We start from the raw sequence: 27,957 nt of genomic DNA, 5'->3' as shown, positions 1-27,957 counted from the left end.
AACTTCTTGACCATAGGCACATTCATCAGTGGAACCCCCTCCTACCACCACCTTTTCAATCCTTCCCTCTCCTCCTCATCCATTCCTCCATGGGTTCTTCTCTTCCTGAGAGACCACATGAGTCATCTCCTCATTGCTAGCCCTTGATTTGATCCAACCATAGCACACATTCCCCTCTATATCCTTGATCCTCTTCCTCCCTTCAATTTTTTAATGTAGTCCCACAAAAAAAAAAAAACCTGAAACATTGATTCACCTGTAGGCAATGTTGCCAGATTCTGTCCATAACACCCTAGGCCCACCTCTCTACTGTCACTTTCGCTGGACTTCTGTCTTCACCTTTGTCTCCTTGCTTATATTTAGGAAGAAGAGTTACTGGCCTTCATTGCTGTTACTGTTACTGGCTACTGAATTCATTCACCCCTCCTGCATTTCTGTTGTCTGTAATGTTCAAGAAGCAAATGACCTCTTCAGTTCTGGTTTTCTGAGAATGTTTTAAATGCCTCTTTATTATTGAATGTCCATCTTTTTTCATTTGTGAAATGAAAATTTTCAGGGTAGGTCACCCTGAACCACATCCTGAGCTCCATTGCTCTTTGGAACACATTTTTCCATTCCCTCTTGTGTTTTATGGTTGTTGAATAAAGTCTTGTGTTATTTGAATTTCCTTTCTTTCCTATTTGAAGGTCTTTCTCTTGACTGCATGCACAATTTGTTTCTAAACTGAATTGTTAAATTTAACTAATAGTGTCTTGGAGTTTGCAACCTTGGTTTGGTGGTACTGTTTTTTTTCTGGAGATGATCCATGATTTCTTCCAATTAGTACTTCATTTTCTTTGTTCAAAAGTTCTGGAAAGTTTTCTTCTGTTATTTTTTGCATTATCATGTTCAGGGTTTTCATCTTATTATGTTCTTCTGGGACATGTATGGGTCCTCAGGCTGTCTCTATGCATCTTGTCTTTGAGATCAGTATTCCTTAGATAATAACTGTATTTTCTTTTAATGTTGTTTTTTGCTTTTCTTCTTCCAGATTGTCCATCACTTCTGTGTATTTGCATTCCCAACTTGTTTTCTTTTGTTTCTTTGATGAGACTTCTCAGATTTCATTTTTTCTGATTCTGATTTCAGATTCCAGTTTTTCTATTCTGCCCTCATAATTTTCATTTCTCCTTTGAACCACTCAGAAACAGAATGTTGTGATTCAGTGTTCTCTTCATATTCCACAGCTCCTCTGTCTCAAGTGCTGGATCATTTTCCTTTGCTTTATAGAATTCATTCATAGATGGCTGAACTTGTTTACTACAGCTGGAGGTAACATTTCATTTTGTTGTTTTTCCCTGTTGACTTATCTGCTTAAGTTCAAGGTCTTTGAGTTTTCTTTTTCCTGAGTTTTGGTAATTTGTCTCCCCCTGCCCAATTTTCCCCTGCTGCTCCCTTTTTGACTTCCTCCCTCTGATAGTTGTTTCCTTGGGGGATAGGTCCCCAAAAGTCTCAACTTCCTCTTATGTTGGGCAATTCATGGTTCACCAGTCTAGGTCTCTGCCCATTACTTTGGGTGCACAGAACTGGTCCCAGCTGGGTGTTGAGATCTTTCCCAAGGGGTTAGTGGAGTGCTGCTCAGCCACTTCTCCCCACCCCTCACCCCAACTCACACAGTTCTATCCAGGTGTCCTATGCTGCTCCCTCTGTTCCTCAGGTCTCTGGCTCAGCACCAACAGTTCAGAATTGTTAAGCTGGCTACTGGATTGATTTGTGTAGTTTGGGTTTCTGAAGCTCTGTGAGGTGAGGTGTTTTGTTGAGCCCTATTTCAAGATTAGACATTTATCTTGCCCCTTTCCCCGTTCCTGCAGAGATCTTTTGCACCACAAACCACTGAATTTCTGTGCTGGCTGTTGATACACCAAGCTGGCTGTCAAGGTGCTACTGTGGCCCAAACAAGCTTGTACCTTGAGGGAGCATTATCCAGATGAGCTTTCATGAGATCTCCATAATACAGGAAAGAGAAAGAGGGAAACAGGCATATCAAGTCTTTGGGTCAGCTAATAATAATGTGGGAGGTGGCAGGGTGGAATGCTGAGTTTGTTCATGGTAGGTGTTGTTAGCTATTTTTTCTTTTTAATCTTCTTTTGGATTCAGAGTCCTAGGCCAGTGGTATCAAACTCAAATGGAAGAGGTAAGCCCTCCGTATTGACTTAGAAAACCACAAATTAACATTATCTATATTGTATTGTATTTTACTTTGTTAAACATTTCCCAATTACATTTTTATCTGCTTCAGGTAGTACCGGGTAATTTTGTAATCTCCTTCAGCTGCTATTTTACACTTCTGTCCTAGACTATGGAGACAGCTGAAGTTGGTTTATTTTTGGCACATAATTCCTGTTTTGGAGAGGTCTGAAAAGTTGGCGGGTCAGAGAATGTATCTAGTCCTCCATCTTGTTGGTCACTATATACAGTATTTGTTAACCAAAATTTATGTTATCAAATGTCAGACTTTTATCTAAAGAGTTCAAGATAAAAAAGCATCTTCTATCACCAGCTTGACTCGTACTACTGGAACACATTTCCTAACCTGATTTTGTTACTCTCAGTTCTTAGGTGGCTTGCACAATTTTATCATTATGTAATAAGCTGTATCCTCTGACCTCTGACTGCCTTGGCAACTACTTGTTAGCGATCAAACTACTACTTAGACCAGGCTTCCTCAAGCTAAGAATGTTTTAAAATTTTTAAATACAATGAAACTTTAGTTTAAAATGTAAAAACCATTCTTAGCTCAAAGATAAAAAAAGGCAGTAGTCACATTCTCTTGCTGTAGTTTGCCAACTTCTGATTTAGATCATTAAAATTATGTTTCCCTTAGAAACTGACTAGCTGTTGTACACACAAGTGTACCCAGGAGTGTGAATGTATGAAAAAACATTTATCACTTACTATGTGTCAGGCAGTGTGCTCAGTACATGGACTGACTGGTAACATGACTGTACACAACTTGGATAGGAAAGAGGCAGGGCAGGGGAGAATGGGAAGGAATAAGTTGGTAGAGCTACATATGGTGGTAACAGTCAACAAAGCTTCAATTCCCTTTTAAAGGGAGAGTAATTTTGTTCACTTTTCACCTCAATATAATACCAAATATAGACAGACACATAATGCTGGATACAACATACTAGGTAGTCAGGTAAAACTACAATTAAGTCTCAGAAACCCAGATTTTCCTTTCTGAATTAGACACAATAAAAGCCACCTTCTATGTATGTTCTGAAAGCTACCTTTTAATTCAGATTTAAATAGGTATGCTTCATTTGTACACTAATTGTGCTATCACAGAGGATAATAAAGTTCTAAAAGGAACTTTTTAAAAGTTAAATTTTTTTTCAAAGAATAAAAATCTCTCCCTATCCTAGCCTCCCACTACAGTAAAAAAAAAATCCCTTTTAATGAACGTGTGCAGTTAATAAAAATAAATTCCCACATTTGCAATGTCCAAAAAATATGCTACGCTCTTCACAATTAGTACATCACCTCTTCATTAAGTAGCTGGAAGCAAGTTTCATTATTGGTCTTTTGAAGAACTTCTGAATTGAACTTTCCAAGAAAGACTGGTATGCTAGAGAGAGTAGAGTTCTCAGCAAATGGAATAAAGTCACTGATTTAATGTAACTGAATTTCACTTTGTTATTATAAAACCAGCTAACATCATAAAAACCAAAGAGGAAAAGGAAGACAGCCAGAGGGAAAGGAGTAAGAGGTGAATAGGGGGAAAGACATAAAAATCTTGTATTAAAATGTTGGAACTCATTACTGACTCTCCTTTCTTTTAGGAAAACAGTGGGTGATCAGCTATTATATCTAATGCTTATCATCCAAAGGTTGAAACATATTGAAACACCAAGATTAGCACTTCAGAAAAGGAAAAAAATAAAAGGCTTTCTTCCCCAGTGACAACCAAAACATTAATTCCTAGTCTTTTCCACATAAAAGTATCATATTCTCAACAATAGGAGCAAACTTGAAATTGTAAGGCACTGATCAGACTTAAGCCCCAATGACGATTAAATCTGAAGATCTGTTCAAGCATGTCACCTGTTTTACAATGACAGTGGAGCCTCAGCAGGACGGAGTCCACAGACCAGATCACGTTGTAACTGATAACACCCTATACAGTATTATAGAATACAGTTTGAAAGATACAACTATCTCTCATCTTTGCAGAGGCAGGAAAATAGGAATATGGACATTACAAATACTGTGAAACATGGTTGATGTGCTAGTTAGTTTGGCTGAACTGTTTTTTTTTCCTTTGTTACTAAGGATAACTTGCTATATAAGGAAAGTGGGGAGAGACATGATTGGAAATGAAGATGTAAAAACAAAAGAAAAAATAAGATTAAGAGAGAAAATAAAATGTCCTATAGTGAGTCTTTATGACAGTACTTCTTCAGTAGTCTGCCCGTACAGATAAAAGGTCCAGAGGCCTACACCTATACAATAAAGACCTTGTTGTTCTAAATGTTGGCATGAAACAGTGAAAACATTTTACCATGTGTCATCCCTGGGTATTTTTTTTTAAACTAAAGAGAGTGGAGGAGGGTATTGTGAATATGTTCCAAGACACCACACTCTGTTGGTTTAATCCCAGTTTTTTCCTACCATACTTCATTACATTGTGGAGGGATTCTTTAGAGATCTCTCTATTATCTAAAAGTTTTGGGGGGGGAGTGGGAGTTCAACATGACTTTGCATTGAAATAAATTCTTTGCTATACAGAAGTGAGTTAGAGTAGGAGGTGCTACAAATCTCAGGTGGCAACATTTATTGAAGTGGATTATTGGTGTTACCCACAAAATATACACTCATGATAACCCTTACTAGTGTCAGTTCCAGTAAATAAGAGAGATGTGTTCATTTTGCATAAGTAGCTCCTGCTAACCTTTTTTAAAAGGGTACAAATGTAGATTTTTGAAATTGTTTTGAAGGAACAAATGTTTTCTTTTCTTGCCACAGCCTTTGCCTCTAAAGTTACCTTCCATCTACTCTGTATATATCTTGTGTATATGTATGTGACTATTTATATATGTCCTGTAAACTGCTGTAAGGTAGGGATTGCTTTTTTTTTATTTATCTACCCAGCGCTTAGCACAGTAGCTGGCACGTAGTAAGTGCTTAACAAATGGGTGTTAATGGATTGAATAAATGCAATAAAATGAGCTGTGAGAAAACGAGGAATAGGATTAGAAGTCCAATTGCAATAATTAAGAACTGGTTCCATTCAGGACAAAAATATAAAATCTTGTCCAAGTAAAGAAAAAAATTACATTTTTTTTAAAAAGTAAAAAAAACCCAAACCAATTACATGACATATCTTTCTGTTCCTATGGACCTTTCAGTAAATGATCCCTAAATATTTTATATACATCAGCTAAACTTAGCTAGTAGGATCAAGCCGGGAAACAGCAGAATTCCAGAGACAGAACCTATTATATTTCCAAATGGCAACTTGTTTGCTTTAGATAATGTGCCCAAAAGGTCCAAAAAGACATTCTGCATTTCACAGTGATCACAAATATAATAGCTAGCATGATTCTTACCTAGATAAGAAAAACAAGGCCTAGGTTGTAGAGCTAATCCAAAGACACAGACATAAAAACTCACAGTCTGATTTTTAGTCCCTATTTAACCTAAAGAAAAAAAAATACTGCTTATATGATCATAGACTAGAGCTAGAAGAGACCTTCAAAGATATCTAGTCCAACCCTTTCATTTTATAAATAAGGAAACCAAGGCCTAGAAAGCTTAGTAACTTGCCCAACAGAGGCAGGATTAGAACCCAGGTCCTCTGACTACAAATCTGGTTTCCAAGTCTGTGTTCTATTATTGTGTGACTCTGGGAGTCTGGATCTTTCTAGAGTCTCTTATTGCAGAAAGATAAGAAAAACCAGTTATTTGGTTAGTATTAGATAGAGTCTATAACATACAAATTACCACAGGCAAGTATAATCTCATTCAAATGAATGAGATACTCGGCATCTTGTCACAAAGATATCCAAATGAAGTCACTCTACCACAAGGATAATAGTAGTTCTTAAAGTTCTGTTTTCAAAGGTTTGGGAGAAATTTTGCTATAGTCTCTCTTTTTCTTCACTTTGTAGGACAAGGCTTTGGAATATTCAGTCAACAAAATCTTCCAGTAACAGGAAATGTCATCCATCTGCAAGTGGTTGATGATAAATTGTCGCCCCCTGTAGGTAAAAGTGATAGCAATGACCAGTCAATCATTAATGGAAATCGTGAAAAGAGTTTTAAAAAAATATTTTCTAAAAATCTGATATCTAGGAAAGGCTAAAGCCTGGCAGATTCAAAGATGGGCTAGCAAAGTACAGATTGCTAAGGGTAGAACCAATGCATTTTGTTTGTATTGTTTTTGCATGAGGGCTTCAATTTTCATTCTAAGACAAAGAAAGAGCTCTTTATTTTCTCTAAGAAAGGTCTTAACAAGGGTATGCATTACTTTTTTTTTGTTTTGGGGTGAGGCAGTTGGGGTTAAGTGACTTGACCAGACTCACACAGCTGGTAAGTGTTATGTGCCTGAGGTCACATTTGAACTCAGGTCCTCCTGACTCCAGGAGCCAATACTCTATCTACTGTGCCACCTAGCTGCCCCAGTACATATTACTTCTCGCAACTTTCACTCCTCCATTGAATTACTCAACAGAAGTTTTTTTTTTTTAAGAAACATAAAGACTTCTTTGCTCCAAAACCACAGGCTAGCCAGCTCCCTTGAATGAGGATGAACCCTTATATCACATGCCCTTGACACTATTAAGACATCTTTATCTAGAGCAGGGATTCTTAACCTGGTCTATGGAGAGATTTCAAGGGGTCCACGAACTTGTGCGTAAAGAAAAAATCGTGAAAAAAATTGCATCTTCATTTTCACTAGCCTCTAACAAATTTAGCTTTCCCTTAAATTATAAATGTAGGCAACAAACCTTATTTCATAGGCTTCACCAGACGGTCAAAGGGGTACATGACACAAAAAAGATTAAGCACCCTTGATACAGAGCATAGTGGAAATAATAGGGAAGTAGTAAGCAAGGCAAGTTAGAAAGCATTTACTAAGCACTTACTATATGTTCCCAACAGTGCTAAGTGCTGGGAATACAAATACAAGGAAAAAGAAAGACGCTTCCTTTTCTCCCTAACTGGGGAAGATAACACACAGAAAGGAGCTGAAAAAGCAGGAGGAGGAGGGTGGGAAATAGAAAGAAAAAATTTGGAAACAAAATTTACCTCTCAGCAATCTCTTGGGCTAGATCATCATTTTCCTTCACAAACTGTAGGAGTTCCCTAAAATGAAGACAACTATATAAGACTATATCAAACATGGACAGTACAAAATTACTCACGCTAATGGAAGACAGGGATATCACAGATTATCTGAAGGTCAAAAATAGCACTAGGATTGTGGGATATCAGGTTGATTCCCAAAATTGACATTAAATTCTTCAGCCACAAATGGCAACTTTTTCTCCTTTGTCCATCTCTTCTTTTCTCCCATTGATGATATCTTTCCTGTTTTTCTTCTCCTCTTCCCTACTTCTATTTCTAAATTCTGCTACAGTCTCCCTCATTCCCTTTAGGTAGCTTTCAATCCTGGCCACAAACAACCTCTTCTCTGGTTCCCTATATGACTCTTCTTAAAGAAAGGATAGGGAAACATTTATCAAAGTCCATGAATAAGTTAAAAGCTACTTAATTTAGGGTAGCCATATTCTCCCTCCCCCCCAAACATAAAATGTTCAATTCACCTATATTGAAATAAAAGACAAGGACATACCAAAATTCAGTATTCAATAAATACAACAAATAAAACCATAATGTAGTTTTCTGTTATAATTAAGGCAGAGAAAAGGAAAAGCAAAGTGGGGTATGGCTGAGGGATTGAAAAGAGAAGACTGAAACACTGATGGGAGAGATAAGAAGAGAAACAAGGAAGGCTAGTAGAAGGGGCCAACAGGTTTTGAGGTAAACTCTTCTTTTATACTCAACTGGGCTGTGGGTATCATGGTAATTTATCACTAATATCTGAAATTCTGATTAGCCTCAGGCCACTTGGAATCTTCCTTTATATGACAGGGAATCACTACTCTTACTTTTTAATTTTTCAAAACTTACTTTTGAAAAGCCTCATTTTTTTTCCCCATGGAATTCTAAAGGTATCATATACATGTGAAGGAATGACTTAGAGGTTTTTAAAAATTTATTTTGGGCCTTTTGAGACATCAATTTGCAAGCTACATCTTAAAGTCCCTTTGATGATTTAAGAGATCAGATTGGTGTATTTTTGCTCTTAAGAAATTAGCACTGGCCTATTTCACAATGCTTGAATGAATTTCTACTAGACTAAAATGTGCTCTTCTAGGATGCAAGTTCCTTGAGAATAGAGATCATTTCTTATTTATCTTTGAACCCTCTTTAGCGTCTACTACAGTGCCCTTAATATACATAGTAGATATTAAGTGACTGATGAATAACTGAACAAATCAGCCAGCATTCTTTCTGCGGTCTCTGCCTATTTTTCCCCACACCAAATCTAGTCTGGGGTCCAACCAGTGTAGTAGTGAAATAGTATATCTCTGTGACTCAAAAAAAAAAACTTTCTTAAAAAAAAAAAGAACCTTCAGAAATAAAAGGGAGAGGTAAAATCAATAGCAGCAAATTGACCTAACAGCAGCCCCATACCTGACATTGGAGAGGTCTGTATTGACTGGGATGTAATGAACCCATGGCTTAAGCTGTGCATAGAAGAATTCTTGCCATTCCTCACCTACATGGAAGACTAGTGAGCCGCACAGGAAGAGGTGTTTGAACCGGAAACTTGCAGCTACACCCCGAAAATTAAACAGGTATCTGAAAAAGAGAAAATTGACATTAAATTTAGCCACAAATGGCAACTTTTTCTCCTTTGTCCATCTCTTCTTTTCTCCCATTGATCATGTCTTTCCTGTTTTTCTTCTCCTCTTCCCTACTTCTCCTATTTCTAAATTCTGCTACAGTCTCCCTTATTCCCTTTTATCAGCTTTCAACTCTGGCCACAACCAACCTTTTCTCTGGTTCCCTATATGACTAGGCCCCAGTTTTAAAAACGGTCTAAGCAAATGTTTGCTTGAATTATGGTCCAAAGGAGTTTTAGAACAGTTATCAGTAAAGATCTCCACCAACTTTATCTTATACTGAATATTATGATTTTGCTCTTAAATTCCAGTCAGGCCTTGAGTATTAGAACTGACTCACCAAGAATTAATGCATAAATCAATATTGGGAGAAAAGAGAGATAAATGGACATGTCTAACTGAAGCCTTACTTGTACTTGCAGTGATCCACAAGTGGGACTTCCTTAGCAGGTGGTTTTCCAAGAGTATCCTTTAAATTAGAAAGAAATTTTTAAAAATTAATTTCAACGTAATTCATTTTTTAATAATTTCTGTTGCAAGGCTATGGACTGACAATTCATGAGTAACTGATCTATTTCAAATTCTTGACTCGCAAAGACAACTGTGTAATCATAGCACAGAGAGCTATAATTTAAGGACATCAAAAAATGAATAGAAAATGGATGAAATTATATAGCAGCAGAAATAATCTACTGAAGGAAATAATATGTAACCATTGATCTACTTAATTACAAAATTACTGTCATAAAGGTGATGCTTTGCCCAGAGTCTAGAGGAATGGTCTAAAAATAAAAATTTTCCAATGATTGTTTGCCCAAGACTGTTCAGTGGTAGAGAGTGCTCTGATGCTGGATAACTAGTATTATTTCTTTAGATGAAATATTTCTGAAATGGAGGCTAATTCATTACTTCCCTAGTTACCCTAATTTAATGGAAATAATCCTTATTTGTAATTTTTTAAAAATATGCTGTATCCATATATAGTGCTTTAAGGTTTACAAAGCTCTTTCCTCATGACAACTTTGAGAGGTTGGAAGGCAGGTAGGTAGTTAAGGTGACAGGTACATAGGTAAGGTAGGTAATAGTATCACCATTTTACAAATGAAGACACAATTGCAAAGAGATTACTTACCCATGCTAGCAAGGGACAGGGAAAGAAATCAAAACCAAGTCTGTCTGACTAGGTCAGGTATTTTTAACCTGGAGTCCACAAATAAATGCAGCAGTCTGTGAGTTTGGATTGGGGAAAAGAAGTTACATCTGTATTCAATGTAATTTGTTTCCTTTGTAATCCTCTGTATTTTATGCATTTAAAAACATGATTCTGAAAAGGGGCCCATAGGCTGCACTAGACTGCTAAAGGAGTCAATGACACAAAAAAGGGTAAGAATCACTGGACTAGACCCAGTGCTACTTCTATTAAATAAACTGCCTTAACAACATCTAACTCCCTTTGCTTACCGAACAACCATTTGGTCTCTGGCGTGGATGACTGGTATTGATTATCTTACCAGGCATTTTTTCCATCACAAATTAGTAATTCTGTTTCACTTACTAGTTTTAGGAATCTGATTATTCCTAAAGTCTGATCACCACTCAGTGTGTGAGCCTTGAAATTTTAGAACTTTGAAGTAAAAAGAGTTCACCAGGGGCAGCTAGGTGGTGCAGTGGATAGAGCACTGGCCCTGCAATCAAGAGGACCCAAGTTCAAGACCAGATACTTGACACTAGCTGTGTGACCCTGGGCAAGTCACTTAACCCCAACTGCCTTGCCAAAAAAAAAAAAGTTCACCAAACAGCTTCCATGAACAATCCCAATATGAGCACGCACTTTCATTCTCTCAGTTTCTCTCTCTTCCTCTTTCCCTTCCTTTCCCCCCGCCCCTTCCCTCCTTTCAAACTCAATATATTTCATTGGTGCCTTACATCTTTACATCAAAATTATTTCTGAAAAAGAAAAAAACCACAACCCCTGCTCCCAGATCCTCCAAACTGAACCAATCCTTGTAGTAAGGAACTCCTCTATGCCATGAAGATAAACAGGTGTTTCTTCATTTGTTCTTCAGGACCATCATAGGTTCCTCATTTACCCAGAGTCTATCTTTCTTTTAGATATTCTTTTATTTACACTGTTATGGTCATCAAGCACATTTTTTATCCTTCTTTTGTCAGTTCATTTAAAGCTTCCTTATTCATATTCACAATTTCTGATAGTACAATAATGTTCTATTATATTCATATACCTTAGGTTTTTCTTCAGCCATTCCCCAATCTATAGATACCCATTTTGTTTCTGGTTCTTTGTTATCACAAATTGAACTTCTATGAATATTTTGGCAAATACTAGAGCTTTGTTTCTGTCTTTGACTTCTTTGGGATATATGCCCAATAGCAAAATCTCAAGGTTACAGAGTATAGTCATTTTAGTCACTTTTTTTTAAAAAGCATAATTCCAAGTTGATATCCATAAAGGTTCAACTAATTTCCAGTCCCACAAACAGTGAATTAGTGTACATGTCTCTCCACAGAACTGATTGTTCCTGATTTTTGCTATCTTTGCTAATCTGACAGGTCTGACACCATGGGAATCATAGATGTAAAGCTGGAAAGGACCTCAGAAATTATACCGCTACATTTTACAGATAAGGAAACTGAGTCTAAGGGAGGTTTGTAACCTCAAAGTTTTTTTAATTTGCATTTTTTATTAGTGGTGCTTTATAATGTCTATTCAAAAGTTCATTTAAAGTTTCTAATTATTCTGAAAACTAGCTCACAGTACTGGAGAATAGCCCTCATGGTATTATTTGTTTGTGTCAACTCTGTGTCTATACTGATTGGATATCAAAGTTTTATCAGTGGTATCTGATGTGAAGTTTCTGCCATTTTCAGGTTCTAGTTTTACTCTTTCTGTTGGTTTTAATCATGCAAAAGCTTTTTAATTTCATGTAATTAAAACTTTATTTTGGCTAAGAAATTTAGGGGGAGAAAGGTACTCCTCTAATTCTCTTTGATTTTTTAATGATGTGACCTTTTATATTCACATCATATTGAACTGGAAGCTTGGCATACTGGATAGAGTACTATCACCATCTTGCTGTCATTACTTGGCGTCAAGTAGACCTGGGTTGAAAGCCCACCTCAGGTATGTACACTAGCTATGTGACCCTGGACAATTCATTTAAACTCTTTCAACTTTAGGTGCTTCATCTGTCAAATGAGTACCTACTTCACAGGGTTATTGTGAGGATCAAATGAGATAACGTATGTAAAGTGCTTTGCAAACCTTAAAGAGCTCTACAGTTATCTATTTCATTATTCAGGTTGTAAATCCACTGGAAGCTAACTGTGACAATATAATATACTGATCCAAACCTAAATTCTAACAAATTGCCCTCCCCTCCCCTCCCTGGTTCCCTAGTAGTTTTTGTCTAAAAAGGGAGTCCCCTTCTATATGATTTACATCCCCAGCTTTATCAAATATTATGTTTTCAAATAATTCCATTTTTTACTTATATAATCTGTACCACTGATCTATTTTTCTGTTTTATAACCAGTACTAAACAATTTTTATAAGTATGTCTTTACAATACAATTGAATTTTGGTAATAATATGTTCCCTTATATTTGTATTTTCTTCTGATTATTTCCCTTGAGAATGCAGAGTTTTTATTCCTCCAAATGAGAGTGGCATGTAAAAGGAAAATAGTTTTAACTGTAGTGCCTGTTGTTGGTGATTTGCATGCTTTATCATTGGTACTCTGGAATCCTGGTCATTGCATTAATCAGAGTTCCTAAGTCTTTTAAAGTTGTTGTTTTTCTTTATAATGGTATTGTTATTGTACTCTGCAGATTGTGCTCATTCTACTCTACATTGGCTTATATAAGTCTTCCCAGGTTTCAAAAGATTCTGTTTGCCTGTCACATTCTAGCCAGTGTCTGTTTCTCCAAGGAATTAAAAGCTTTCCTGGCAGACAATATCAACATCATTTTGACAAATGAAGGCATAGATAGGACACACACTTTCATTCCATAACAAAAGCTTCCAGGAATACTGCTGACTTAACTTGCAGTGTTAACCAAAAAATGGTCTCTGTATTAGCAATTACTAATATATTAAATGGTCTCCATCTTCACCCCACCACTCAAAGAAAATCTAGCTTGGAGTTCCATACAAAGCACAACATCCACTGCGCTAAATCTGCCAATAATTACTTTCTCAGATTTCCAGGCCTGATTCTTAGTGTACTCTGCATCAACGAGTCCTGGGTTTTCCCGAGATAGAAGAATTAGGGGATCTCGCTCTGGACTTGTCCTATAAAAGAAACAGATCATATAAAGCCTTCCTGAAGTTCTCCATAATGACTACTAGAGAGTAATAAAAAATAATATGACATTTATGTAGCATTTTAAAACAGCGTATATACATGAGGATAACAGTACCTATTTCACAGAGTTATTGTGAGGATCAAATAATATGTACACAGTGCTTTGCAAACCTTAAAGAGCTATACATGTTAACTATTATTATTAATAAGATAATCATTTATTATCTTGAGCCTCATACAACCCTGCAAGGGAGGTACTGCAAGTATGGTCATTCCCATTTTCCAGATGAGGAAAAAGGGTAATTTTAATTAATGGCATTTCTTAAAAAACTTCAAAACAAAATCTAAATTGCTTTTAATTTCTGATCTTTGACTGATGTTTTCCAAAGGGGAAAAAAAAAGCTCACTGTTCCTGTTTATATTCGTTGTTAAAAACAAGGAAGTACTAAACAAGCCTCTTTTTCCTCCTTGCTTGTGTCCTGAACATGAGGATAAAAAGTGATGTTATTATCACTGAACTTCCAAAAATGCTACATGGTTGCTTCATCTATTCAGATATGAAATTCTCAATCAATCAAGTGCTTATTAAGTCCCTACTGCTATCAGGCAGTGTACTAGACACTGGGGATATATAAAAAGAATGAAACATTCATTTCTTGGAATCAGTTTTAATCTAGTTTCTACCACTAACTGAATGACAAGATACCAGTTGGGCAAGACACATTTCATCTCTCAGCCTCAGTTTGTCTCATCTGAAAATAATGAAATTATATTAAATTATCTTTCAGGCTCCCTTCAGCCCTGACATTCAGTGGTTTCCAAAAGAAAATCTGTATAGTACCTTTGCTACATATGACTGAATTCAGAATACAAAATACGTAATATACCATATCTGAACAGGAGAATCAGCTCTATGACATCTCTGACAAGTGTTTGTCCAAGATCAGTCATAGAAAAGTGCAGCCCATTGCACTTTTGGATAGCTCTAATTACAAATAAATTTTTCCTTACATGGAGCTGAAGTCTGCTTCTCTGCAATGCTCACCCACTGGTCCTAGTACTGCCATTAGGGGCAATAAAGATCAAGTCTAATCTACTACAGAACAACTTCTCATCTCCAGATGAAATAGCCTTAGTTCCTTCAACCAGAGCTCCTATAGCATGATCTCTAAACCACCCTAACCCAACCTCATTGCCCTCCTCTGGATATGCTCCAGTTTTGTCAGTGTCTTTTCTATAAGGCGGCACCCAGAACAAAACACAATGCTACCAGAGTGGTTTGTCCATGGCATGGTACGAAGGGACTTTCGCCTCATTCATTTTGATGCTGTGCCTCCCTTCAGTTAGTCTAAAAAGCACATTAGCTTTTTTTGGTTGCCAGGTCATCTGTTGACTCAATGAATCATCAAATTCAAGTATGGCCCTCAGATCTCTTTCATTTGAATTGTTGCCTAGACATAGCTTCTCTCTACTTAACCCTATTTTTGAGAAATTGATTTTGTAATCCAAGTGTAAAATTTTTAATTTATCCTTATTATATTGCATCTTCTTGTACTCAGCCTAGGCAGCTAGATGGTATAGTGGATAGAGTGCTAGGTCTGGAGTAAGAAAGATCTGAGTTCAAATCCAGCCTCAGACACTTACTAGCTATGTGTCCCTAGGCAAGTCACTTAACCCTGTTTGCCTCAGTTTCCTCATCTGTAAAATGAGCTAGAGAAGAAAATGGCAAGCCACTCTAGTATCTTTGCCAAGAAAATCCAAAATGAGGTTCTAAGTCAGACATGACTAAAACAACTGAACATTTGGCCTATCTTCTAGTTCATCTGGGTCTTTTTGGATCCAGACTAACATTCCATTTGTTCATTTACTTTTGTGGCTTTGTGTCAATGGCAAATTTGATGTTTGCCTTCTATGCCTTGATCCAAATCCTTGGTTAAAAAATGTCAAATGACATAGGACCAAAGAGGGATTCACTCCTAGAAAGAACTTTCCCCATGCTGACAATCACCCAATAATGATTATTCTTTGGGTCTGATCATTCAACTAGATTCAAACCTACCTTATCATTATCTAGTCCAGGGGTGGGGACCTGCGGCTTCGAGGCCACATGTGGCCTTCTAGGTCCTTAGGTACGGGGTGTGGCCTTTTGACTGAGTCCCAGTTTTACAGAACAAATCCTTTCATTAAGGGGATCTGTTCTATGAAGTTTGGATTCAGTCACAGGGCTGCACCTGAGGACCTATAGGGCCACATGTGGCCTCGAGGCTGTAGGTTCCCACCCCTGACTAGTCCATATATCTCAACTTGTATACAAAGATGGCATGAAAAACTTTGTCAAATGCTTTATAAAATCCAAGTAAGCTATATCTATGGCAATGGTTTCCAAAATGAGTTCCATGGCCTGACTCCAAGGGGTATATGATCAACCAGTCGGAGGCAGAAAGATGAGCTGCATCTCACGCTCCTCACAAGCCAATAATGGGGCTTGTCTCCAGTACAACTACCTCTTACTCTTATCTACTTCTTGACTGTCTCCTCTCTGTGCTGTGCAAACTCTCAATCTGCCCCCTTCTGTGTCTGTGCTGGCTCCTTGGGGCAGTTATAACCTAACTGCTACTCTGGTACTCACAGCACATCTTTGTAGGTACCAATGAGGAAATTCCCCCCACCCCAATCCCAAACCCCACATCCCCTAGTGGGTAAAGCACCTCTCAAAAGGCAGACTCTACAAAACATTGCAATCATTAGTGAATTCTAGCCTCATCTCATCTCTTTTCCTTGTAGGTGGGACAGAATGGGTCTCATGGAATATGTAGGAACAAGTAGATTGTGATCTGCATTACATACTCATTCATTATATTATCTCCACCCAATCCGCCTCTGTTCCAAATTTCACTGTTATTATTCAGAGCACCACCATGCTTCCAGAAACCAAGGTTCACAACCTCAGTGTCTTCTTGGAGTCCTCACTTTCTCTCATCCTACTAATCAGTTACCCAAATTCATTATCTCTAGCTCCCCAACTCTCAAAAGTCCCTGTTAATCTACTTACACAGCCATCATCCAAGTTTAGGTCCACATCCCCTTGCACAGACTACTGTATTACAACAGCCTCTTAACTGATATTCTTTTCCTCAAGTCTATCCCCTTGTCAATCCATCCTCCACTTTTCTCACACAGTGATTTTCTTAAAGTACAGATCTGATGATGTCACTACCTTACTCAATAAATGCCAATGGCTCGCTAGTAACTCTGCAATTAAATGTTTCATCTTTATCTCAACTTTTTAATTTATATTTTTTTCATAAATTGTATAATGTACATTATTTGTAAAAGCCAAGTATGCTATATCTTTGGCAGTGGTAAAGTAAGGGAGTAAATAAACATACTTTGTAAATAAGTAAATATATACACATTCTTAATAATAGTTAGCATTTACATTGGTGCTTTAAGGTTTGCAAAGTGCTTCACAAATATATATTCTCATTTGGTCCTCAAGACAACCCGGGAAGTAGGTGCTATTATTATCCCCATTTTACAAGTCAGGAAACTGAGGCAGGCAGTGGGGTTAGGTGACTTGCCCTAGGTCACACAGCTAATGGTTGTCTGAGACAGAATTGAATTCAGGTGTTCTTGACTATAGATCCAGTGCTCTATTCACTGTGTCACCTAAGTATGTGCGTTGGGTGGGGAAGAAGGGAGGAGCAGAGAAGAGAGTCTTCAAAAATTTTGTACTGATAGAAGTGTGCTATAAAAAAAATTTGAAGACCAAGGAATTATGACATTTCCATAGCTAGTAATATCCCTATCAAAAAATAAAAGAAAATGAAGTTAGGCATGACTGCTTCTCAAGCTAATACTCACAAACCATTAATAATATGTTCTATGATTTTGACTAGAATTAAAATCAAGCTCAATGGCTTGTAGTCTGAAGACTGAAAAATCAGGACATTTATCTTTAAGGTACTATTCTTCCTACCTTTCCTATTCACTTGGTAACAGCATGTGAAATAACTGGCAGAATGACGTAAAAGAAGGTGGGTAAGATACTTCATGGAGATGACTTTGTTCTTCTATTAGGGTACAATCTTAAGAAATGTCTGCAATAAAATGAGAAGTGTCTATTTTATGTGTAAGAGCATCTCTCACATAAGGATATCTCCTTTTCCTCCCATACTTCAAAACCAACCAAAGCTGTAAAAGACCATATTCTGCATATGAAAACTCTGTAGGCGAAAGCTGATAGTGATCAGCTTCAAATTAGTTTTTATAAAAGTGCCCAAGTGGTCAGGGGCTAACATGATACCTTTTTTAGTTTCCTCTGCATTAAATGATAGGGTTGGACTAGATATTCTCTAGATTTTCTGCCAGTTCTAACATTCTATGTTTTTATGTTTATTTCTTACAGGGTTTGAATTTACCTTGGATGTATAATGCCTTTGGGCATTCTTTACTTCTCTGAAGTTGCATTATTTCATGACATTATTTGGGAAACTCTTAAGACACCAACAAGCATACTCACCTAGATCCTCTGAAGTATCCTCTGGATACTTTCTTTTCCCACGGCCATTTCTCTGCAGACCTAAAATATACACATGCCGGTCAGACAGGAAAAGAGGGGAGACAAATTGGATAATAACTGTAAGGGGTAAAAAATGCATGGGAAAGTTTTTTGGAGTTTGTTCATTTGTTTTTTGGAATTGAAAAGACTTGAACATGTTTGTAGTTGCATAGGAAGGAGGCACTAGAAGATAAATTTCAGGAAGCCAGGGACCTTGTCTTACTTAATACTTTATATTCTCCTAGTACCTTTCATACTCTGCATACACTTCATTGCTCAGCAAACGATAGCTGATTAAACAATGTTTATTGAACTAAACTGAATACAGGGTCATCAGATGAATAAATTGAATCATTCTTGCTTTACTGAGTTTCCAAAAAGTATCATTAACCTACTCTGTTTTCTGTATCACAAAATATCTATAGTTTTTCACCTTAAAAGTGGCTTTTTTACCTTTCTCAGAAAAAAAGCAACAATTTGAGAATAGTTGAAATATGGCATGAGAATGTAATAAACTATTACTGCACTGTAAGGATAAGTGAGGAATTCAGAGCAACATGGCAAGGGTGGTATGAAGTGATACAATGTGAAGAAAGCAGAGCCAAAAGAACAACAGGCACAATGACTGTAACAATGTAAATTGTCAGCCTTATAGAGGCAACACAATCCTGGTCAAAAACAATTAACAGTCAATGTGACTACCACCCTGTCAAGGTTAAAGGTCATATCCCTCCTGTTAACAACTGAGAAACCAAGAGCTTTTCATGGAATGAGCTTCATAAGGAGCTTGGGGGGAATGTGTGCTGTGTTGAAACAAAACGTATTAAATTAAAAATACAAGTCAACAAAAGTAGTTAGATAAACCTAAGTACTGTAAATTTCATTATTACTCTAAAATATGGCCAAATGTGCAATGAATGCCCATAAACCAAGTTGGTATTTTGATTTACTGGCAAAACAGGGTAAAAGCCCAAGTCATGCTCCATGTAAACACTGCCTTGGACAAACCTCCCTGGTTTAAGACTCCTGTTATGACTTCTTTCTAAATTGTTCACTTTTGTCTTCTCAGCTATAGGTTCTGCAAAGGAAACAAATAGAAGAGGGAAAATATACTCTGAAAATCTTACCTTGCAAGATCTTCTCTTAAGAGATCCCATCGCCCGAGACCCGTAGGATAAATTGGCCAAACAGCAGGGCCCCCTTCCCAAAATGTCCATGCAGGATACATGATATCATGGTACTCAGAGGTCTTCAACAGAAACATAAAAATCACTCTAAAACGATCTTGGGATGAAGTGACAAGAACCCAACTATAGTCATTTTCACAAGTTTCCCAACAAGGTCTTCATTTTTTTGAGTTTCTTTGTTCCAGAAATTTTGTTCCCCGCTTTGTAATGTCTAGAAATAAAACGGCAAAGCTGGCTATGGATGAATTTAAATTACTAATGGAATTAGTTTTACTAATGGAAAAGATAAGCATAAAACTTCTGGGTTTTTCTATTCAAGAAAATAATTCACCAATGTATATTCACCAGTGTAGACTCTCAGTATAAGAGGGACCTCAGAGGCTGTCAGATTCCATTTATGATATCTTCTTTCTCTGAACACTTGCTTTAAATTCCTTCATGCATATTTATCTTGTCTTCCCAACAACACTTAAGTTCCTTGAGTTCGGGAACTATGTTATATATACTTGTTTTGTATCCCCTCTCACCTCCTGAATATAAATACTTGCTCACTAATTAACAAAACAGAATCTAACCTACAGCAGAATAAGGTGGGATGCTTAATAAGGGACAGCTAGGTGGTACAGTAAATAAGGGTACCAGACCTGAAGTCAGGAAGACTCCTCTTTGTGAGTTCAAATCTGGCCTCAGACACTTATTAGCTGTGTGACCCTGGGCAAGTCATGTAACCCTGTTTGCCTCAGTTCCTCATCTGTAAAATGAGCTGGAGAATGAAATGGCAAACCACTGCAGTGTCTTTGCCAAGAAAACCCCACTAAGGGTCATGAAGAGTCAGACACGACTGAATAACCAAAAAAAAGGTGGAATGCTACCCTACTTCTTTTCAGGAAGATCTAACTATTCTCCCACTTTCTAAGTTTACTTCTGATGAAACTGTCTGACTGGATACATTTGACTTTCCCCACTTCTCATGTGCAAATGGGGGGAAAAAATTATTCTTTCTTCCTTCTTTACCACAATCACACACACACACAATCCATTCAGCTCCTACCATATACCATACCTATGGGGACTCAATAAATGTGACAATTATTTATATGGTAAAATTCTCTTTCTACTTCACATTCTAGAGCATGCAAGTAAATACTGCAAACTGCAGGCAGGCAGAAAAATGGAAGAATCAGTTATGGCGCTTCTTGCCGTATCACAGTGAGAGTAATCATAAAGCACATCATAAGCCTTGTGTACATGTTCCCATTGGCTTTTATAAGATGGCTCTCCTTGCACCGTGAATTCCTTTTTCTCACCTTGCTGAAGGAGAAAACTGGAATGGTAGGTTCCATCCACTTAGGAACCTGAGGATAATCCCGCACATTGATCACCATCTCCATGTCAGGAAGATGATTAATAACTTCCAAAATGAAGTGTTCTACACCACTGCACCTGCCAAGCATAAATAACACAAATTCACCATAGCAACACTTTCCCCAAGACTCAGGTGGGGTCCCTATTAGGCTCTCAAGGAAGAGCAGAAACATGATCATGTTACTCAGCAGCTGAGAAGGTTAATGTTCAGGAAGCAGCACCTATTCCACTTTATACAATTATGCATATTATCTTCTTGGGGATAAGCTGTTCTGGTTGCTGAATAATTATTCATCAACTGGTTCCCTTACTACAAGTCTTCCTGGACAAACACCGATCCTTTGCTCTGCTTTGGCACTTCTCCCCAGTTAGTTTTCTCACAGTCTGCCAGTTTTAAGGAGTCCTCAGTAAGTGCCATCCACAGATGCACAAGCAGCAGGGTACAGCAGCAAGGACTGGGCTCTAGTACTGGTTCTTCTACCATCTCACTCTCATCTTCATCAAATCACTCCCTGGGACTCGATTTCCTTATTTGTAAAATGAAGAGACTAGATTTGATGATCTCTACAGTTCCTTCTAGCTCAAACTTTCTATATCCCAACTCTGACCTTTACTAGCTAGGTGACCCTGGGCAAGTCAATTAACCTCAATTTTCTATAAAATGGAGAAACTACTTGTTCTATGTACTGCACCGGGTTGTCATGAGGGAAGTACTCTAAACCTTAACAGGCCAACAGAATGGGAATTATCATTACTATTATGATTAGATTTGAAACCTAAGTCGTCATGTTCTACCTTACCCAAAAGTTTGGTTTAAAGCTGTAGTATAACTCCACCATTTTAACTTCAAAATTATGAAACTCTCAAGGTGTTCTTCTATCCTTCACACTACTTTCAACAGCCTTTACAGACCACTTCCACCCTCAATTTCCATCACATGCAACCTGAATACAAAGACAATATTAAAATCAATTTATGAGCCAAACATTATCATAAATATTATCATAAGGTACCATGTTTAGGTTTCCTTAGAGATTCCTTAGTTTCAAAAACATGGCTATACCAGTCATTCAATAACCATTGATTAAGCACTTATTATTTGTAAAGTAGTATGCTGGGGAAGCAAGGGCCATATAAAAATAGTGACAGTATAACTCTGCCTTTCTGAAGACAGATTCAACATGTTTTTTCATTCTCTTCCCCATCTGTCCCCTATCCCCAACCATGCACCTAGCATTATACCAGAACAGAGTGTATGAAAGGAAGGTTACATAAAGCTTATGAACATACTCCTAAAAGCTACATTATAGAAGAAGAGTTAAAACACTGTAGAACGTGCTATTTTTCATTTGCCGCCCTTCAAAGGGTCTCTGTCCTTTACCTTTGCTACAAACATAAGTTCAAATAAAAAACTTTCTAGTATAAGAGCAGGGACCTTGCTGAAGAATCTTTTGCCTGGTCAGAATCATTGGACTACCTGAAAGCCACAATCAAAAGGAGGACCTGGATAGCATCTCTCAAGAAATTATCAAGGAAAACTGCCCTGATATCCTGGAACCAGAGGGCAAAATAGGCATTGAAAGAATCCACCGATCTCCTCCTGAGAGAGATCCCAAAATAAAAACTCCAAAAAATATTATAGCCAAATTACAGATCAGGTCAAGGAAAAAATACTGCAGGTGGCCAGAAAGAAACAATTCAAATATCAGAGAGTCACAATCGGATTACACAAGACTTAGCAGCTGCAGCATTAAAGAATCAAAGGTCACAGAACATGATATTCCAGAAGGCAAAGGAGCTAGGACTATAACCAAGAATCACCTACCTGATGAAATTAAGCAGAATACTTCAAAAGAAAAAATGATTATTCAATGAAATAGAAGGATTTCAAGCTTTCCTAAGGAGAAGACCAGAATTTAACAAAAAAATTTGATCTCTAATATCAAGACCCAAGAGAAGCCTAAAAAGGTAAAAAGGGAAAAGAAAACATAAGGGATTCAATGGAGCTGAACTGTTTACATCCCTAAATGGGAAGATGATGCTTGTAATTCTTAAAAATTGTACCACTAATAGTACAACTAGAAATAACATACATAGACAGAGGGTACAGGTATAAGGTGAATTTGAGGGAATGACAAAAAAATTAAAGGATGAGAAAGAGGAGTACACTGGGTGCAGAAGGAAGGGAGATGTAGAATGGGATAAATTATTTCACATGAAAAACCTATTACAGTAGAGTGGGAGATGGGCATCGCTTGAACTTTACTCTCCTAAGCACTGGCTCAAAGAGGGAATAATGTACACAGTCATCTGAATATAGAAATTTATCTTACCCAACAGGGAAGTAGGAAGGGGAAGAGATTAAGTAAAGATGGGGGATGGGGCAGTGGGGTGCTGACAGAAAGGAGGGCAGATTGGTGGAGATGGTAGAACAAAACACTGGTGAGGAGTGAAAGGGTGAATGGAGAGGACAAAGAGGAGGAAAAATGGGATGGAGGGAAATACACAGTTAGTAATGATAACTGCGAATGTGAATGGAATGAACTCTCCCATAAAACAGAAGCAGACAGCAGAATGGATCAAAAAACAGAACCCTACAATATGCTTTTACAAGAAACACACTTGAAGTAGAAAGACACACACAGAGTAAAGGTCAAAGGGCTACAGCAGAATCTATTATACTTCAGTTGAAGTAAAAAGAAGCGGGGATAGCAATCTTGATCTCAGGCAAAGCAAAAGCAAAAACAGATCTAATTAAAAAAGAGGAGGAAGGAAACTATATCTTGCTAAAAAAGTACCACAGACAATGAAGTGATACCAATATGAAATATATATGCACCAAGTGGTATAGCATCCAAATTTTTAAAGAAGTTAAGTGAGTTACAGGTTCATGACCAAACAAGAGATAGCATTATTAAATGTAAAATGATAATTTTGATTACATTAAATTTAAGAGCTTTTGCACAAACAAAACCAGTGCAATCAAGATTAAAAACTGAGGGGATGCTCATCAAAGCTTGGCCCATTCAAAGACCTATTCTGCTACCCAGTTGCCCCCTGGCCTCCAATTTGCTGGCATGCCAACTCAGGCCTGCTGCTGAAAATCAATGTAGCTTCAGTTATGCCCATAGGTCACCACATAGTAACCTTCAATTACTCTTTTTCAGTACTTCACACACTCCTTTAACCTGACACTCTCCTGTTAGTTCCTCTGGATGCCTGCTTGCCATGTCTGGTCAGTCAACACCCCGCAGATATTTTCTATATGGATGGGAACAGGTAGAATTACAAACTAGCTCATCACTTGTTGATGACCTCAGGAAAAAATGGGGACAGACACAATCTAGCTTCATGGTATAATACTGCCAAGAGCGGAGCTAGGGAAACACTTGGCATCTGCTTCTCTTCAGGGTAATGCCTCAAACAGAATGATAGGCAAAGACCCATATATCTCCTTGAGTAGCTCAACCCTGAGTCCACTGAACCTACTTCTCCCAATAGCCCTACTTTTGAGGACAGCTCCACTATCTTCTCAATCAACCAGGCTCAATACCTATGGCATCATCTTTGATTCTCATTTCTCCCTCACATCCAACCAACTGCCAAGTCCTGTATATTCTATCTATATATTTGTCACCTTCTCCCTCTCTCTCTTCTTTTCACTCATACCGACACCGCCCTTGTTCAGGCCCTTACCACCTTTTACCTGGTCTATTACAATAGCCTCCTAATTGGTCTCCTTGCCTCTATGTCTCCCCTGAGCCTTTACGAACTACAGCCAAAATAAGCTTCCTACAACAGAGGCTGACCACATCTCTATTCTGCTCAAAACCACAGAAGGGGGCTCCCTATGGTCTGTAGGAGGAAATACAACATCTTTAGATATGCATTTGAGGCACTGCATAGTATTCTGCAATTAGTTTTCCAATTTTATTTCCCTTTCATGATTTTGTTTTTCTGACATTAAACTATTATCTGTCTTCTTACCTCCACTCATTTACGCAGACCACTCCCATGCCTACCTATTGAAGTCTCTCTTCCTTCCAGGCCTAGCTCTGGTACAACCTGTTTATACTCAGCTGAAGTGGTTTCTTGATCTGTCCTTTACATTTATCACAATCTACCCTGTATCACACTTGTTTGTGTACCTGTCAGCCATCCTATTAAGAGTGTAAGCGCCTTGAAGGCAAAGGCTTTTTCATCTTTGTGCCTTACTGAAAGCAGAGGCCTAACAAAGGGCCCAGAAACCAAGTTATTGACATGGGAAGGAGAACAATTTCTTGCAGATAGAGAATTTTCTCACACCTCATCATGCTGTAGACATGACAGTGAGTGCCTGAAGGGTATTCCAGGAGAATATAAATTCTGGTAGGTCCTCCCAAGCTGGAAAGGCTTCGAGCATGGGCCAGTGGTTAATCACGTGTCTGTTATGTGAGGACCAACCTAAGTTCAAAGAGGCTCTTCCTAAACTAGAATTCTTCTACTACCAAAAAGTTTTGAAGACCTATTAAGTGATAAGAGCTGCACTGTGCATCAGTGGACCAATGAAATCATAGAGTGCTGAAGGACTGAAGGTGAGGAAGAATAGAGAATAAATTGGAAGGAAAAGGAAACCAGCCAAAGGAGTGATCTGTGTATTCTGAAACTGGGTTCTAGCTCTGGCTCTGCCTCTTACTACCTGGCTGAATGACCTGGAACAAGTCATTTAATTTCTCTGTGCCTGTTTCCTCACCCGAAAAATAAGAATCACTTAAACCACCTAGGTTACAGAATTGTCACCTGGACTAGATGAAATGATTTATTCATTTCATACAAACATCTATGGAGCACCTACTATGTGCCAGACACCATGATGTGATAAAGTGATACGTCAAAGGAAATGCTCTGTAAACATAAATGCTAGCTATCATTTATAAAATCAGTGAAACATGAGGACAGTTCACAGAAACTGGGTTTAACTATAATAAAATGTGTATCAATGCCAGAAGGTAGATATTCTATGTGTCTCTTACCTTGCAGGAAACATGCAATCGTGTTCTCTGTACAATTCGTTCTTGATGATCTGATAGTGTGTCCCTAATTTCCGGCTAACCACATTGGCCATCACCTCTTTGGAGATGCCTCCTTGGAAGGGGGCCAAATCCTTCTCCATGACACTGAAAAAGAATGAACATCACCAATGGGTATAAACTACGGGGAAGACACCACTTTGTCTTCTCCCACTTTTCACACTTGCTGTCATGCAGTATGAGTAGGGATGGCAAGTGGACAGCTCAAATATTTCACTGGTCTTGTAACCAGTGGAAAAAGGACCTTTGGCATACAGGTTGGATCCAGTGGTGAACTTTTGGGAGCATGTGAACAGGAACAGCATAAGATGGGCAGGCACAGATAAGCTGCAATCATGATTGTTAGAGGAAACGTTGAGATGACAAACCATTTGAGAATCTAAGTATTGGAGTTAGGATTAGAGACTGCATTGAGGAAGGGGAAAAGGACACAAAGCCTGTATTTTGTATGCATATAACTTTTCTTCTATTAAGGTAAGGGTTCTTAACTCTGGCTTTGTGAACTTCTGAAATACATTTTGATAACTGCATTTCATTAAAAATTGTTTTCCTTTATAATATTATGTATTTTATTTTCTGCATTTAAAAACATTATTCTGAGAAGAGGTATTACCCAAGGGGTCCATAAAACAAAAAAAGGGTAAGAACCCCCGAATTAAGGGCTGCTAGATGATAAATATAACTTTAAAGTCAAATAAAAAGCAAACGTATTTATGGTCCTCCCCCCACCCCGAAGCTGAACCTCATAGCCCATTCTAAAATGCCTTTCTCTACCCTATAGCCTTCTAGACTCAGCTGAAGTCCCACCTTCTCCATGAAACCTTTCTCTGCCTCTCACAGCCACAGGTTACCCCTCCCTCCTGTGAGCTACGGAAATGCAATCCAACACTTAGTTATTTATCATATAATACTGTCTTCTATTTGCTGTGTTCCACCCTGGTCTATTAAACTAGACTACAAGCTCTAGGAAAGCAAGGAAAGATGCCTAATACTACTTTTTTCTCTTCATTCTTATGGTAGTCTTAGATTTAGAGCTGGAAGGGACTTTAGAGGTCATCTAATCCAACTCCTGATTTTACTACAGGGAAACTAAGATAGAGGGCAGCGAAGTGATTGGCCCACTGGAAGCCTGCAGCATTTTGAATGTAGGCCTTTTGATTCCATATCTACCTCTTCCATATTTAAATGCCTGATCTTTTTTTTTTTTTAAAGAAAGAAACAAAGGGTAATCCACTGGTCGAAGCTCTCATCAAATTTTAAGAGACTGAATTCTGAATGAGATAGTCACAATAACTCACCCAGAAGAAAACTATTTTCTACACTCTCTCTGAAAGGTGAGGATAATACAGTCTTCCCGTTTGTTTTAAATCTTTCGAAAGATACTTGCCGAAGAGTGGATAAAAGGATGCTAAGTGCCTAAATACTGAGAAGTTCCCTATCCCCACTACTAAGTTATTAAGTTCTAGATTCAAAGTATTTGGATTTAAGAGTTAGAAGACCTGGATTTAAATATGGGTTCTGCCACTTACTAGCTATGTTACCTTGGGCAAATGACTTAAACCCTTGGGCCTGAGTTTCCCATATCTGTAAAAATAAGGGGATTGAAACAGATCATTTCTAAGGTCCATAGTAACAGTAAAAACCAACTGAAAAGACAACATTCATTTCTGAGGCTTGTCTAGCACTTTATTAAAAGTTGCCTGAAAAGACATTCTGATCTCCATTTATGGGTTCTAAATCTCCAAAGAGATTAAGCTCAGAACATATGTATGACTGATTCATTAAACATCACAACCAATGTTTGGGCAAGGAACAAAATGTGCCAGGCAATAAGCAGCATGAAAGAAAACTCACCCAAGGTGGCAGCTGCAGTTTTCCCTTCGACATGGCTGGTAGCTCTCTACAAACTTGTTAATTTGGTCAATGAATTCTTTCCACTTTGGGCCTAAAGAAGGAAAGTCAAAGCTAGATGAACAATAATAGTAATAATAATAGCTAACATTTATGTAGTGCTTTAAGGTTTGCAAAGTGCTTTACAGAAGTTATCTCATCTAGTTTTCACATCAACCCTGGGAGGTAGGTACTACTACAATCTTCATTTTACATATAACAGAGGTTAAGTGTTTTGTCTAGGGTCACACAGCTAGTGAAAGGCAGGATTTGAACTCAGGTCTATCAGAATCCAAGTCCAGCACTCTGTCCACTGCCCAGTTACCACCCTACTAACTAAAGCAACTGCACAGAAGTGAGGGATAGCCAAAACATACAGGGCTGGGATTTAGAATCCAGAAACACTGGTTCTAATCCCACCCCTTATCTGTGCGACCTTGGGCAAATCACAAAACTTCTCTCATTCTCCATTTTCTTATCTATAAAGTGAAAGCCTTGAACTAGATGACTCTAAGACCATTTCCAGCTCTAAATGTATAAGCCTATAAATATTCAGCTGGGGTGGGGAAGGCAGGAGGAAAAACTGTTTACTATTGTTATGCA

General features: G+C 37.9%; 1 protein-coding gene across 3 annotated transcripts in view; it reads right to left on the bottom strand.

The window, feature by feature from the left end:
• Positions 1 to 3,636: 3,636 nt before the first annotated feature.
• POGLUT1 (protein O-glucosyltransferase 1) overlaps positions 3,637 to 27,957 on the bottom strand; it is a 41,833-nt gene continuing 17,512 nt past the window's right edge. For all 3 annotated transcript variants that reach the window (XM_020985866.2, XM_020985867.2, XM_020985868.2), the window contains exons 2-11: positions 27,319 to 27,409; positions 25,408 to 25,551; positions 20,338 to 20,473; positions 18,971 to 19,092; positions 17,805 to 17,864; positions 13,170 to 13,269; positions 9,368 to 9,426; positions 8,746 to 8,913; positions 7,294 to 7,350; positions 3,637 to 6,242 (exon numbers count right to left, since the gene is read on the bottom strand). In XM_020985866.2, the coding sequence (XP_020841525.1) occupies positions 6,086 to 6,242; positions 7,294 to 7,350; positions 8,746 to 8,913; positions 9,368 to 9,426; positions 13,170 to 13,269; positions 17,805 to 17,864; positions 18,971 to 19,092; positions 20,338 to 20,473; positions 25,408 to 25,551; positions 27,319 to 27,409 (1,094 nt within the window). In that variant the 3' untranslated portion in view covers positions 3,637 to 6,085. The remainder of the gene's footprint in view (positions 6,243 to 7,293; positions 7,351 to 8,745; positions 8,914 to 9,367; positions 9,427 to 13,169; positions 13,270 to 17,804; positions 17,865 to 18,970; positions 19,093 to 20,337; positions 20,474 to 25,407; positions 25,552 to 27,318; positions 27,410 to 27,957) is intronic.

This window comes from Phascolarctos cinereus, unplaced genomic scaffold, assembly GCF_003287225.1.
Source record: "Phascolarctos cinereus isolate Bilbo 61053 unplaced genomic scaffold, phaCin_HiC Scaffold_726;HRSCAF=1367, whole genome shotgun sequence".
In the NCBI taxonomy this organism is placed as follows: domain Eukaryota; kingdom Metazoa; phylum Chordata; class Mammalia; order Diprotodontia; family Phascolarctidae; genus Phascolarctos; species Phascolarctos cinereus.
Note: the sequence above shows the minus strand (reverse complement) of the source record. Positions and strands in the feature narration are given on the sequence as shown.